Genomic DNA, 16,540 nt, shown 5'->3' on the forward strand with positions numbered 1-16,540 from the left:
TTACAAATGTCAAAAATTAAAGTAAATTAAAACTTTTCTGAAAGGTATAATCATTAATGGAGTAATATGTCTTTTCTAACAGTAGTTTTTCAATTTTCTCTTAAATAAAGTTGACTGATTGTAAATGTACCTGCAAAAAGTGCTGCGCCAAAACTCCAACGAGATGATATATAGATGGATCCGATCCTGGACGAGGTATACCTATAGACCAGAAACGTTTAGTCGAAATGTTTTTGAGCTTTGTGGGTTTGAAGATTCCCTACTGTTCACCTAAAGGTGCGCTTTATAGCTACCTTATTTTTCTCTCGCAGACATATAATAAACCAGTAACGGATGAGGACAGCCATTTGAGCTTGTATCAAAGCAACAGGCCCTTCAACGCGCAGCAGATGGCGGCACTGCGCGTCTTGTATCGCTGGAGGGACGAGGAGGCACGGAAATTAGACGAAAGTACCACGTGAGTAGAGCAATGGACATCCGATATAACAGTTGAAGCAATAGCAAATTAAATCGAACTAGCTTTTATGCTCGCGACTTCGTCCGCGTGGACTACACAAATCTCAAACCCCTGTTTCACCATTAGGAGTTGAATTTTTAAAACTCCTTTCTTAGCGGATGCCTACGTCATAATAGCTATCTGCATTTCAAACTTCAGCCCGATCCGTCATAATTCATAATTCTTTATTGCAAAAAATACACGTGAAGTGGTGTTACAATATTTTTTGGTAGCAGTGTATTACCAAGTTTGGCGTGCAATATTATTAAGTAGGTACAATAAATGTCAATAATATATACCTAATCTAAATAAGTCATCAATAATAATAATTACTGTAAGGAGAATATTGAATACAAAACAAAATAAAATACTGCGATTACAAAATGACAGTATTAGAATTAATAAAACAGACATCAAAAGTGTAAAAAAAAATATCCGACCAGTAGTTTGAGCTGTGCGTTGATAGATCAGTCGGTCAGTCAATCCTTTTATATATTTAGAACAATAGTAAATTGCACAACAAGGGCATAAAATGGGTTTTATGAACGAGTTATACACTCTGCTTTTCACTTCGATTGTGTGGAAATGAAACAATAATATTAGGTACTTATGATAAAGTGAACTTCGAACATTTTTGTAAAGAAGACGTATAGGTCTCCCGACCTAATCGTGAACAAATATACGTACGTACATACTTCATCATCATCATAATCAACCAATAGATGTCCACTGCTGGACATAGGTCTCTTGTAGGGACTTCCACACGCCACGGTCTTGGACCGCCTGAATCCAGCGGCTTACTTTTTTATTGTTTTTATTGATTTAATTAGTTTTTCAGTTTACGTTATTATTTTTATCCTAGTATATAATAAAGTAATAAAAAAATTGGAGTCAAATACCCAATTAGATGTAAAATAAATAAATAGATAGGCCGTACAAAAAGATAAACAATTTAATTAAACGCTATGTACTGTTGTCGCAGATACTTGCTGCCGAATCACATGCTCGTCGCTTTGGCGGAGAACTTGCCCCGCGACGTCCAAGGGGTGACGGCAGTCTGCCAGCCGATGCCGCCTTTTGTCAAGCAGAATTTGGACAACATCCATAAAATGATACTATCCGTGAGTTCAATCTTTATCTTCTTCTTTATAGTCATATTCATCATCATCATCATGATCAACCCATCGCCGGCTCACTACAGAGCACGGATCTCCTCTCAGATAGAGAAGGGTCTGGCCATGTGCGGATTGGTAGACTTCACACACCTTTGAGAACATTATGGAGAACTCTCAGGCATGCAGGTTTCCTCACGATGTTGTCCTTCACTGTGAAAGCAAGTGATATTTCATTGCTTAAAACGCACATAACTCCGAAAAGTTAGAGGTGCGTGCCCGGAATCGACCCCCGACCTCCGATTAGAAGGCGGATATCCTAACTACTAGACTATCACAGCTTAATAGTCATATTCAGTTATTAGCAAATCCGCTAAATCCCACGAACACAGGCTCCATCAACATGTTAACGTCGAGGCTATCCAGCTCCTCGACAACGCAGACCTAATATGTAGACTTAAAAGGACTAAACCTTTTGAGCTAGTGTAGTTATAGTGAAAGTGTAATGCTAGTGCAATTTAAGGAAAGCATAGTGCTAGTGTAATTTAAAGAACACAAAGACAAAGTGTCTTCTAATAAAAACTCTTAACTATAAACTCAGATAAGTCAATGGACCGATTCTTAGGTATAAGTACGTTTATAAGTTTAGGTTAATATAATATTACTTCTTCTTCTTCTTCTTCGCTCTGGGCTGGTTTCCGCACTTAAACGTTTCCGTCTGTTGTGCGTGCATTGCCCCTCCCCGCTGAAGTCTTCACTCCTTCACATAATATTACTTATGAACTCTCTCAGAGGCTAGATTGTAATGATAGTAAAGTATATCGTCAGCACTTTTTGATAAAAAAATACAGTCGTATTCCTCATTGTTGGAGGTTATATTTTTTTTAATGTTTTTATTCAGATACAAGTTAGCTCTTGCCTGCAATCTCACCTGGTAGTAAGTGATGCTGCATTCTAAGATGAAAGCCGGCTAACTTGGAAGGGATATGGCACTTTTTATTATTCTATTTTGGTTTCTACACAGCATCGTACTGGAACGTTAAGGCCCAAGACAAGGGTCTAACCGCAAAATTCAAAGTGTCGAGTCTAAGAAATTAGTCAAAATAATGAGTTTGACGTGAGCTACTCACAAATTAGTCATTACTGCTAGGGGCTCAATTTGAATGCCATAAGTCTACTTTGTCGCTTTAATTAGTTTACAAATTGCGAAAAACCAAATTAAATTTGAATTTCGCGGGCAGACCGTGTCTTCCACCTTAAACCGCTTGGCGGCACGGCTTTGCCGGTTAGTTCTAGGTTAGTGGTAGTTTCGTAAGTATTCTTGGTATCAATTGGGTATTTGCCTACGTTTTTTCAAGTTACGTCATTATTTTTATTCTAGTTTATAATAAAGTAATAAAAAAATTGGAGCCAAATACCCAATTGTTGAAGTTGTCGTGTTTCAGTGCAGGGAGATTAGTTTGGATTCCCGTTTGCACGTGGGATTGGTCGCCGCCCGCCTCCAGCCCCCGCCCGTCGAGTACGCGGTGCACGACGTGGGACAGCATGAGGACGAGTGAGTGTGCGATTTACTTACTACTAGCTGATTATACGAAAACTTATATCTAAATATATAAAAGGAAAAGGTGACTGACTGACTGACTGACTGACTGACTGATCTATCAACGCACAGCTCAAACTACTGGACGTATCGGTCTGAAATTTGGCAAGCAGATAGCTATTATGATTTTTGAAAATTCAACCTCTAAGGGAGTGAAATAGGGGTTTAAAATTTGTGTAGTCCACGCGGACGAAGTCATGTCACCTCTAGTCAGCGCACAAGATTTAAAAGGAATCAGTACTTAATTCACATGAATGAATGGACAACCCCTGCACTAGTAAACACTTATTACAGTGGGTTGCCTTCTCCATTTCTAAAAACTTGAATAAATGTTATTACAATTTGGTGCGCTAAGGTCGGACATGTTATACCGGTGTCTATTACGATGCCCGCGACTTCGTCCGCGTGGAATTAGGTTTCAAAAATCCCGTGGGAACTCTTTGATTTTCCGGGATAAAAAGTAGCCTATGACACTCTCCAGGTCTTTATCTATACCCATGCAAAAAATCACGTCAATCCGTTGCACCGTTGCGACGTGATTGAAGGACAAACCAACAAACAAACACACTTTCGCATTTATTATAAGGGTACTGATAGTACGCGACAGGTCGGGGTGGGGACGCACACGCCGCACGTCACCCGCGCTATCCCGCACCAGGTTAGCGCGGGGGGTGTGCGGGGCGTCCCCCGCCTCATACGCCGATTGTTATCTCGACCTGTCGTGTACTGTAATTGTTCTTCATAGTATGGATGTCAATCCATACTAATATTATAACTGCGAAAGTGTGTCTGTCTGCTAGGTTTTTACGGCCCATCCGTTCAACCGATTTTGACGAAATTTGGTACAGGGATAGCTTGCATGCCGGGGAAAAACATATGCTACTTTTGAGATCCCCCTGGATTTTTGAAACCTAAATCCAAGCGGACGAAGTCGCGGGCATTATCTAGTTACTTATATGATACTTTACTGAAACTGACACAACTTTTTCAACTTTTTGAATCGCTATATCTCAGAAAATGCTCCAAGGGAAAAAAGTGTTAGGACAATTTTTATAGATACTTGCATGATGTACCATTTTTGTTTGTTTATGATAAAAACTTACTGTTTAGCTGGAAAATTCAAAACCTCATTTTTGTGAACTTTGACCTTGAAGTTTTTTTTGCAAATGTGGGATCGATGGGGACTTTTCATAATTCATTTATAACGGTGTTCCCAACATTCGTGCCAATTTTTAGCTCTATACGAATTATTGTAACCTTGGATGTCTATTTTGACCGAACTTTAAGTACTAGTTGTCGGTCAGTTGATGCGTTACGAGCTTCGCTTCTGTCGGTTGTCTTGCGATGACTCGCGGTTTTCTTTTTTATACTTCTGTGAATTAAACCTATATTCCTACCTCATTTATTGGCGTCACCCGGTCATATGTGTGTTAACGCATATGATGCAAGACATTACGCTGAGCTGTACACCCATTTGGGGTGGTGTCACAGATGAAAATGTTACATTTGTACTTTGTTTTTATCTGTGACACTAACAACAAATAAATGCATTTTCTTTCTTTCTTTCTTCATTTATTCATTTATTCTCGGTAGGAAAGGCATTCCAAACCAGTGGTAGATGAATTCGACGATACAAAAGTACAAGCAAAAGTTTAATTAAGTAAAAAATTAATATTTTATTCTATACATTACAATCTTATATCAACAGAGACGATGAAGGAGTTACAGAGGACGCAGCTGGCAGCAGCGGACTACAGGCTTGCCACAATTTGATACAGGTGAGTATTTATTTTGCTTTCTGGTACAGAATTGAGAAATATAATTTTATTTCAAGGATTTATAAATATAAAAAAAAAAACTGTTCATAGTATACATCATAAATTTTGATTGACAAAGATGAATTCAAACTAGCTGTTCTATTTGGCGGCCATTTTTTGCGAGAGTGCCGTTTGAGCATCGAAAAAGATCTGAGTTAGACTCAAATCGTGCCTTCTAGAATAGAATGATATGTTTTTCCACACACTTGCTCATATAGTGGCTTTAATTTCACCGCAATTAGGCACATAATGACACCTATAATCAAATTGTGACTTTTTCATTGCTATTATTCACAAGTTATAGAGTTTTTATTTTATTTTATTGTTTGAGTTGCTTTGTTCTTAAAAAGTTTAGGATACAAAAAGATTGTGTTCAATAGTAGTACAAATAAATTAATGTACCTATTGCTTGTTCATTTCATGCAACTTGGTATTTAAATAGATAATTTCAACTTGTACGTGTTTAATAAATAAAACTTTCACTCAAATATAAACTAAATTACAGTTATTTATTAATTAAAATACATATCTACAAGTACTAATTATGAATAAAATTATTATTTAGTATTAATTTTTTTACCCGTGTATTGAATAACGTCGTATCATACACGTGTGTAGTGATGATTACCGTCCTCGGCTATCTTAAGACCCTCACCTAACGGCTCGGGTCTCAATGGCGCCTTACCGGTAATCACCAACATTACACACTTGTACCATAATGTACTATTATTCGGTGATCAGACACATTTTAATGAAATTTTCACTTTTTTTAACTTTAATTATCTTTTTCGGAATTGTTGCCTTGGCCGTTAGACCACGGATTCCTTAGATTTGACTCTCGAGCGTCCTCTTAAATCGGAGGTAAAATAGAAATAGAATACATTATTTCGACTATAAATTAATAGATCATGTTAGAATTATTAGAAAGATATTAAGTTATAATAATAATTGTTTGTATAATATAAATATAAATGCGAAATTGTGTCTGTCTGTAGTATTGCAAAGTCTAACCTGCAGTACAGAGGTAGCTTGCATCTCGAGGATGGACATATGCTACTTTTTATCTCGGAAAATCTAAGAGCCCCCGCGGGATTTTAAAGGCCTATCCATTTAACTGATCTTAACGTTTGTTATAGAGACAGCTTGCATCTGGGAAGGATTATTCTTATCCATGAACATCAAAAAGTTCTTACGGGATTTTCATAAACCTAAATCCACGCGGATGAAGTCGCGAGCAAAATAATCTTGTAATATCATAAATGCGAAAATGTGTCAGTATTATCTTTTCACGGCCCATTAACAGATGTTGACGAAATTTGGTACAGAGATAGCGCATCCCGGGGAAGGATATAAGCTACTTTTGTCCCAGAATATAATCAAAGAGTTCCCATGGGATTTTTGAAACCTAAATCCCCGTCGATGAATTTATGGGCATCATCTAATAGCTTTCATACCGGAGACACGGAGAGTCATCATCATCATTATTATCATCATCATCATCATCAACCGATAGACGTCCACTGCTGGACATAGGTGTCTTGTAGGGACTTCCACACGCCACAGTCTTGCGCTGCCTGAATCCAGCGGCTCCCTGCGATTCGTCTGATGTCGTCCGTTCACCTAATGCGGGGTCTACCAACGCTGCGCTTTCCGGTGCGAGATCGCCCGTCCAGCACCTTGGAATCCCAACGTCTATCGGTTTTCCGAATCAAGAAGGGTGCCACTAAATAGCGGCCGTAATATAGCGTCGATCGACGTACTGAATCACCTTCAGGAGCAAGATGCCGTGGTTTCCTAGACAGCGGTGTTTGACTCCGTAACGTCAAAGTGCCGTTGTTTGAACGGCGGCTTTGCAGTGCTGAAATCTGTTGAGTACCTAGATTTTAGGTAGTGTAATATTAAATTAAGGCTCTTTTAACTATAAATTATTTAGTGATTACGTTTGACTATTTAGTACGTATAGTATAAGTATAGATGCTAAATTTAGTTTTAAAAATTAGACGTTAAGACTAGCACATAACTAATTATAAGATTCTGTCACGAAAAATGGTGACGCTCACTGAAGGCACTTTGCTCATATATTTTGTATAGCCCGTTTTTAGGGTTCCGTACCTCAAAAGGAAAACGGAACCCTTATACGATCACTTTGTTGTCTGTCTGTCTGTCGGTCTGTCAAGAAACCTACAGGGTACGTCCCGTCTTATAGCAGACATTCGGGGAAAAATCTGAAAACCGTGAATTTGTGGCTACATCACACAAAAAAAATTAAATTGTGGTCATAAACAAATATTGCTATTTTCAACTTTCAAAGTAAGATTACTATACCAAGTGGGGTATCATATGATAGGGCTTTACTTGTGCATTCTGAAACAGATTTTTATTTATTTTAAGCCATAATAGTTTTTGATTTATCGTGCAAAATATCGATTAAATACGATTGTAGTACGGAACTCTCAGTGCGCGAGTCTGACTCGCACTTGGCCGGTTTTTTTTTTAGTTTGCTTAGCTTCTCGGAAAAACGCGTAAGCGACGCGATTTACCTGATGCGTTAGACCTTCTGGAGTTAAGCTTTTACGTGTATCATGATTTGATTGTCAGTTTGTGGTAACAACGTCGTATGTGCCATTTCACGCATTTCAGCGAGAAGCTATTTGTTTACCTTTTAAGCAAACTAAGGAAAACTGAAGTATAGTACGCGACATGTCGAGATGGCATTTGGAGAGGGTACACCCCGCACACCCTCACAGCCCCTGCGCTAACCCGGTGCGCGGGTGACCATGATTGCCATCTCGATCCGTCGCGGACTACACACTAGACGCTACAGGCTTGAAATTTATAGAGCGCTCTATGGTTTTGTTCAGACTTAAAACAGATTTAAACTTAGACAGATACTGGCCCTGATTCTCTAGTCTCTCTCTAAACTAAATTTAGAGTATCTGCATCCTTTTCTTTTTACTAATGCTAAAAAAGGAACGGAACATGACTTTCACATTTAAAGACTCTAAATTTTAGTGCACAATACAAATTTAAACAGTAGGTTCGCGAGTGCGTGCTAAAATCACGGGTTTTACCATCTAAAAATTAAATTTAGAAATGTCAAACTGCTTTTCATATTACAATAGTAAGAAGAGGGCGCGAATACTCTAAAATTAGATAGTGCTTAGAATCGGTGCCATTATTACATAATACGAATAAATCGATCGCATATCTAGCGTACCATTAATTTATCTACGATAGACATAAATCTGTCTCGTTTTAGCTTTCACTTAAGTCTAAGCGAAGTCAAAGTGCGCTCTATCGATCTCAGAATGTGTCCGGATCGGACGTACGCTTCTGATGCTTTCAGAATGTGTGCGACAGAAGTTTTCTGACAGACAATTTTATGATAATATAATATGCACCCGTTCCACTACGCCTATCCACAGAGAGAAGATATTGTAAGCCTCGTTATTATGTAATCTCGTATAAATGACAAAAAGTCAGTGGGTGTTAACCATTTCCAGTTAAAAACCAATCACATATGAACCTATGTTTTCAAATTGAATTTCGATTGTTTATTGAAAAAATGGGTTCCCTAATACATCCATGTTTTACGTACGTTACTGTTCGTAAAACATAGGTTTGATCTAAGGGCCAGCGCGTGCCAGACCTTCGTTATTTTATAAAAGCTGAAAGTTTATCTCCCAACACTGGGAGGAACGTTTGTTTGGGTGTTTGCTTAGATCATGGTTGCTTTCGGAGATGACAGCCGTAAGAAAAGTGTAAAAAATCTTAAGTCAAAGTATAAAGTTTTTTTTTTTACATTTTCTTCAGAATAGTATTAGAAATCACGTTATGGCATGGCAAACTGCAAACTTTTAAAATTTAAGCAGGGCGTTAGCTCTAACTCGTTTGTGATTGGTTGGTCACTCAAAATGTCCAATGATTTTTTATCTTTATCATATGTATTATGTAATATGTACACTACGCGGCAGAAAGTAATGTACATCGGCCTTTAGAATGATATTTAGGCTTTGTAGAGCTTTGTCTCTGTCACTCATACCTATATAACGTTTTGTCGGTCTGAACGACAGAGACAATGCTCTACAAATCTCCTTCTTAATGTCGATGTACATTACTTTCAGGCGCATACTTTATATGTAACTTCTCTCCGTGAAGAGAGTATATTCAGTGACTAACCGACATTTCTTTATAGGTAAGCGTGAAGCTGTATTTGAGCACTAAAGCGGACATCAAATTGTTTTTTGACGACAAAAGTGAAAATGTAAGTAAATTTTTGGTGCCAGGTCCGTGGTCCCGCCATTATGCAGTCGCCGTGGTGCGGCCGCGGGCGAATGGTATGGAACCCACCGGGGATGTGGAGGTACTACGGACCGGTCAGATGTAAATATTATTACTTTAACCTAAAAGAATGCTCTTCAGATCAATTCAATTCTTTTTATTGTGAATTTGGGTTAGTTTAGAATAGAATAGAATAGAATAGAATAGAATAATGTTTATTCGAGGTATATAGGTGGTACATGGTGTAGGCAATATCGTCCTGTACAGCAGTGCAACACCTCGAACAGGTAGGCCACTCAGCTTGTGTTGAGACGTCGGGCCCCTCAGACACAAACCTCTAGAGCAAATATCTGAGGTACCAGATGCCCCAACGCTGATTTTCAGTGACCGCCTTTTAAATAGTTTACACAGATCGTTACGTACTATCGTTCAAATTCTACCTTGCGGCATACAATAATACAAATTACATTATTTGTATTACAATTAAACTGATCGATTCACATTAACAACGTATCGAAACGAACATCTAAAATTTTACACAGCGTATTGTCCTCTATCCCCAAAACGTAAAGCTAAGTTTCTACCGAAGAAAAAAAATCGCAGCTTTTTTTTGCGCGAGAAATTTGTGCTTTATGCTGTGGAGATAGAGGTCAATATCTAGCGTAAAATTTATGAATTCGCTATAATTCGCTGTCAACATCAAGAGAGAGATGTGATGCCTTAAGAGACCATAGTTGAATTTTTAATTAAACAACATTTTTTTAACGTTTCCAGTGCTACCTACGTGTAGCTTTTTATGAAAAATTAATGTTGGGGGGCAAATAGAGATTGCTAAGAATCACCAACTCTGTTGGTACAGTAAATCAAAACTCAATCACATGCTGTAAATGTTTGGTTACATCTAATTACTCAATGAAACATATATTTACGTAAAGGAGATGTTTCAAATTATACCACGTACATATGCGTTTCCTTGAAAAAACTCAGAAAAATCCATTTATCCCGGGAAAATTACAAATAATTAAACGTGTTTTTAATGAAAAATTCGACTATAGATGGATATAATTTTTTGTAGATAATTGATTTGGGAGGGTTCTCCTGATCCTACCAGCAGCGGGATGATTCGCTAACTCAGTGTCTAACACTAAATAATAGCCACCAAGCTCATTTGACATTGGTTGGCTCTACATTGCTGCTTCACTGAGTGATATTAAATAATTATTCATAGGAAACCTTCAATGAACTCGGTATATATTATTCAGTTTTAGACTCTGAGCTAGTGAATCAGTAGGCAGAGGTTATTCTATTGGTTATAATAATAAAGCCTTTTATTACTGAAAATATAAATTTACAAAATTATTTCATTTACAATTTTAAATGTGTAGTTAGATACATACATACTTTTAGGCACCTCTATATATAATTAGTATTTTTATGCTTATTTGACATTGGTTACATATACATTGTGGCTAATTCCTTTGTACACAATCTCTAAACTAAACTAAAATATCACGTCTAAATCTATTGCTATCCCTTTCGTAATGTTGCTTGCGGAAAAGGAAAGCACTAGATTTAGACCTGTTAATTTAGTTTAGTTTATTAGTTTAGAGATTGTGTACTAGAGAATCGGCCCCATTGATGCTTCACTGTGCGATAGTAGATTAGTAGTATTTCGTAAAATTGCAATGGATAAAAAATAAATGTCAAATTAGCTCAGTGGCTTGTATTGTGGTGGTGGGTGGTATTCAGTGTTAGACACTGAGTTAGTGAATCAGTAGGCTTAGGCTAGAGGTTATTTTAACAATGGTTACTTTTAGATACTAATGTGGTGTCTGTGTGGTTTTTTTTATAATAAAAATGGCGAGCAAACAAACAGACGGCAAATATTTTGTTATAATCCAAAAGAATAAGACCAGTAATATTTTGTTATATTTCAAAAGAATAACACCATTTTCGACGAAAGCTCAGTATGCTTGATGTCTTCCGACAACTTAAACAATTTATCGGCATATTTTAACAAATTAACACAAAACAATTCTGGAATCCACTCTGTTTATTGATGAAAACCGCATTAAAATCCATTGTGTAGTTTAAAAGATCTAAGGTACAGAGGGACAGACGGCGTGAAGCGACTTTGTTATATACTATGTAGAGATCCATCTGTCGATCCGATGTCTATCCGTTTAGCTGCAAAATGAAAATACATATCCCGTTTTTATGAACTGTAAACTTGAATAATTTTTTTTTGCAAATATGGGATCGATGGGGACTTTTCACAAATCCCTGTTCCCTACATGCAGAGCAATTTTTTGCTCTATGGGAATCATTGAAACTTTAACCCTAATTTCTGAGCTAACTTACTTGACCGGACTTTAAACTTTTTGTTATTTTTCAATGAGAAATTCCCTAATTTGGAAAAATTACGGAATTTGGAACACCCTTCCAGCATCAGTTTTCCCCTCCAATAATGATATGGGTACCTTCAAGACAAGAGTGAATAGGCATCTTCTAGGCAAGCGCGCTCCATCTTAGGCTGCATCATCACTTGCCACCGGGTCTGATTGCAGCCAAGCGCTAAATTTAAAAAAAACATATGTTTTTACTTCATTGCCCTAAATAAATAAATTAGTTTAATTTCAAAGCTTGTTTCTCTACAGGTACCGTATTATGGCGGAGTGCGCCCTTTCCTGCCGCCCTACAGCCGGCACAACAACTATAAGATACTAGGGAAGGTACGTCCATGAAACTTTAGGCTAAGCGTTATTTTTAAAAGACTACATCCACGCGGACTTTTGTTAGTTTATAATATTACTAGCTGATGCCCGCGACTTCGTCCGCGTGGAATAAGGTTTTTAAAAATCCCGTGGGAACTGTTTGATTTTCCGGGATAAAATGTCACTCTCCAGGTCTTTATCTATACTCATACAAAAAATCAGGTTAATCCGTTGCACCGTTGCGACGTGATTGAAGGACAAACCAACAAACAAACACACTCTCGCATTTATAATAAGCGTACGGACTAGCGACCCGCCCCGACTTCGCGCGGGTAGCTGATTACAAATTTCGTGGGGATCTCTAGTTTTATTGAAAGTAAAATAAATTCTATTTATTCTATTCTATTCTATTCTATTCTATAGCTAAGTATGTCACTCCTGTTTATAATATTAGTATAGATGTTTTTGTATGAATATAGTTTTAAAACAATTATTTTTTCTTTTCTTTTACAGGAAGAAGAGATGAGAACTCTTAAAGAAAAAGAGGCAAAGATCTTGGCAATTTCAAAGGGAAATAAAATTATCCAATCTGAAATATTGGCCAAACTAGAACAAATTAAAGCTCAAGTTCAGATGGAACAGAACACAGCTGCAAGTGACGTCGCCGGTCCATCTTCCACTTTACCACCGCCTCATGATCACCGACAAACAACTTTAAATTTAATTAAGACAAAAATATGGACCAATAAAAATAGAAAAATAGACAGACAATCTAATGTAACTACTTGTCAAGATGAATCAGACGGTTCTAGGATTGTCTCTAATACGACGCCACGACAAAATCCCACGCCTTATAACTATAACAATACAAATTATTCTAAATTTCGACATCAAAAGTAAAATTCAAACCCCTATTTTACCCCCGTAGGGGTTGAATTTTCAAAAATCCTTTCTTATCGGATGCCTACGTCATAATAGCTATCTGCATGCCAAATTTCAGCCCGATCCGTCCAGTAGTTTGAGATGTGCGTTGATAGATCAGTCAGTCATTCAGTCAGTCTCTTTTTCCTTTATATATTTAGATAGAAGACAAAAAGTCTGTGGTGGAACTCCGCAATGGCAGGGTAGTCGAGTTTGGAATTAAATATTTATTTTTTATGAAAAAAACCTTTGTTATAAGATGTTTTTTTTTATCTTTAGCTGTAAGTATTACGTGTTGAGTATACGATATGTGCGTTGGGTCTTAACTGTCTCGTGCGACGCGAACGTCGTGTCGTTGGTGCTCCTTATAGTGCATGAAAAAGGACTCGCCATGTTTGCTCTGTATCAACTGTCTAGTCAAAAGTACGATTTTAGTCCTTAATTGCTTAATATAAGGTCCAAGGGGCCAACCATAACCTACCGTACTTTTGACGTGACAGTTGACACATAGAGCAAAAATGACAAGTCCTTTCTCAAAATTCTATTTTCTTTTTATATCTTGTCCGTGCCTTGTCCATTTTAAGAACGGCCTGTTGACAGCTCGACGACTGCTAAGTTATAGTGATGTCCTAAAGGACGCAATAATTGATATCGATTCTTTTTGTAAAAAAATATAATATAATATTTATTTTCATATTATTTTATTAGTATGATAATAAATATTATAATCGTAAAAACTTATATATACGTCAACCGTCCGTGCGACAGCCATTTTGACGTAGTTAGTCTGTCACTCGCAACAAACTGTCACACGCATTTACATTCGCTGAGTGAACGTAAATAAACTATTTTAGTTGTTTTATTTGTATGCCTTATAATAAGGAGAAAGTAAAACTTTATATAATGCTAATATTTTAATTTATTGGTTTCAACCTTAAAATTTTGTTCTTCCTGATTAAATAACATATTACACCTTATTTACATTCTAGCATTTATTTCTACCGATTATCAGTAATCTGTGTCACGATCGTAGCAATCGTTATGTGTGGCACATCTCTAAGGGCCGGTTGTTTCAAACCATTGGTCTTCGTAAGATCCGTTCGTTAAAATTTAACGGACGTAGACGAACTTTAACATCTGTTAATTTAAGTGCGTTGCTTCATTGTACAAAAAACTGTTCGTCATTGTTATTTTGGTTGCGAAACTAACCCTAAAAATTAACTTACTTCTCCGTATCCTTTTCTTATTTCATTTTAAGTATATTAAATTATATACATAGTTATTAATATTGCTACTTCGCATTTTAAACACTTTTTCTTTCTTACAAAATCTTCAAAAAAACTATCATTAAAAGCTTTGAATTAAATTGATTCCATTATAATTTGTAAATAAAATATTCCGTTTGTAAGAAGTATGAAGTTACGAACTGATTTGACGATCACCAATGGCACCAGCACTGGTTAACGTAAACGTAACTTTTTAACGAACGTTAGCGCTAATAGATGCTGAATCAACGCTTTTTCTTTACTTACGTTCGTTAGCGCCATATTTAAAGGTTACGTGTCCGTCAAAGTTTGTTGAAACAACCGGCCCTAAGTGTGCGGTACCCGTCCTTGAAGTACAATATTATTTGTATGAAATTTTAACTTACACAATACGAAACTTCATGGGCGTGAGCTGTCAAAAGGTCGTTCTTAAAATGGACAAAGTATAGCTTTTGATTTTACGTTAACCTGTTTTGTTCTTTGGACTGTTTATTTCGTAAGTAAGCTTATTTCTTCGACTCAGGGTGGCCAACCAACATTGAGCTATGCTGCGCTGAGCTTTTTGTACGCACTTTCTGGCGTTATGTTTTTTCTACAAACAACATTGAGCTGCGTGGTGTGCTGTACGAATGCGACAGTGCGACATGCATGCGCACAAGTGCAAGCGAGATAGACGGAAGACTGTGCCAGGTGGGCAATGCGATGCCGAGCGAGCCAGCACGTATCGCGCGATCCTATGCTATCCTGTTGCTATGTTTTAAAGCTGCCTTCAAATATGCCGCAAAGTGCCGCGCGGAGACAGCGCGTCTGCAGCGCTGCGGCAAATTTGAATACGCCCTGAAAGCGCAGTGTAGCAGGTTTGTTTCTTCGTTATAATGTAAGAGGAGCGATAGAGCAAGCATAGCACAGCACAGCGCAGCATAGCTCAGTATTGTAATAAAATAAAATGGATGTACTCGTATGTAATGCGATTGTTGTTTTGTAAAACTATTAAACAAGAAGTGAACATTATGTGGTTTTATTTTCATCAGCAACCCATCGCCGGCTCACTACTGAGAACGGGTCTCCTCTCAGAATAAGAAAAGTTCGGCTGTACTCCACCACGTTAGCCAAGTGCGGATTGGCTGTCTTGAGACACATTTGAGAACATTATGGATAAAACTCTCAGGCATGCATGTTTCCTCTCGACGTATTCCTTCATGTGTCAAGCAAATGACACTATTGTTTAAAATGTACATAACTCTGCAAAGTTGAGGTGCGTCCCCGGGATCGAGCCCCAGACCTCCCGAATAGATGACCGACGTGTTTAAGCCAGTGAATACACATTTAACAGATACACATGCCATTGAATGCTAGCGCTTGATACACATGCTTGTGTCTGGTATGCTGGTTTCTAGAAAGGAGTTGAAGATAATTATTATAGCGTTACAATGCAACTCGCTAAGTATTATATCCATACTAATATTATAAATGCGAAAGTGTGTCTGTCTGCTAGCCTTTCACGGCCCAACCGTTCAACCGATTTTGAGGAAATTTGGTACAGAAGACAGCAGCTTGCATGCCGGGGAAGGACATAGGCTACTTTTTATCCCGGAAAGTCAAAGAATTCCCACGGGATTTTTAAAAACAAATCCACGCGAACGAAGTCGCGGGCATCATCCAGTTAGTAAATAAACTTTTTATAGCAAGGATAGTGCAGCATGCAAAATACGTCACAAAAATACTAAACAAAACCCAGCACACAAAAAATGGATTTTTTGTGCTGGTTTTGATTTTACATGTTTTGGTGAAGTATTTTGCAACTATTCCTAGCTCTAAAAAGTTTCTTCACTAATATGATAGCAGGTTTTATTGCAACTAATTTATACATACTTAATTAGTATTCATTTTGTGATCTTCAACTCGCACGTCACTGGCACGGTATACCTACGCTGCCTTTCTAGATACTTACCGGCATACCCTCAGAATAAATACCTGGGAATACCAGACAAGCATGTGTATCACGCGCTGACACTCTGCTAGTACCTGCCGTGCCAGCTTGCCAGCACCTAGCAAACTATTGGCTGGCATGTGTATCACGGGCTTTACGAGCATGTATAATGGGGAGTGCTCTGAAGCTTTTTGACCTCATTCCACCCTCTTTTTTCTACAACCGCACCGCGCGCCACCGTAAGGAATTTCGCCCTCACCATCTGGGTGTCTGGTGCACTTCGACCGTCCGCTGCGCCAGATCCTTCTTTCCACGCACGTGCAAACTGTGGAACCAACTCCCATCGGCGGTGTTCCCACTAGATAATAACATGGGGTTATTCAAGGGGCGGACCAACAAATTCC

General features: G+C 37.9%; 1 protein-coding gene across 11 annotated transcripts in view; it reads left to right on the forward strand.

Annotated features, from left to right (window-relative positions):
* Positions 1-16,540, forward strand: part of Rrp6 (exosome component Rrp6) — a 260,688-nt gene that overhangs the window by 27,545 nt on the left and 216,603 nt on the right. For 2 of the 11 annotated variants that reach the window (XM_069508644.1, XM_069508647.1), the window contains 8 exons: positions 312-457; positions 1,479-1,617; positions 3,054-3,163; positions 4,917-4,986; positions 5,839-5,886; positions 9,312-9,401; positions 11,964-12,038; positions 12,534-15,214. In XM_069508644.1, the coding sequence (XP_069364745.1) occupies positions 312-457; positions 1,479-1,617; positions 3,054-3,163; positions 4,917-4,986; positions 5,839-5,886; positions 9,312-9,401; positions 11,964-12,038; positions 12,534-12,920 (1,065 nt within the window). In that variant the 3' untranslated portion in view covers positions 12,921-15,214. Of the gene's footprint in view, positions 1-311; positions 458-1,478; positions 1,618-3,053; positions 3,164-4,916; positions 4,987-5,838; positions 5,887-6,569; positions 6,893-9,220; positions 9,290-9,311; positions 9,409-11,963; positions 12,039-12,533; positions 15,215-16,540 lie in introns of those variants that run through there. The other 9 variants (XR_011238425.1, XM_069508645.1, XM_069508648.1 and 6 more) reach the window with 9 other exon arrangements.

This window comes from Maniola hyperantus, chromosome Z (assembly GCF_902806685.2).
Source record: "Maniola hyperantus chromosome Z, iAphHyp1.2, whole genome shotgun sequence".
Taxonomy (NCBI): domain Eukaryota; kingdom Metazoa; phylum Arthropoda; class Insecta; order Lepidoptera; family Nymphalidae; genus Maniola; species Maniola hyperantus.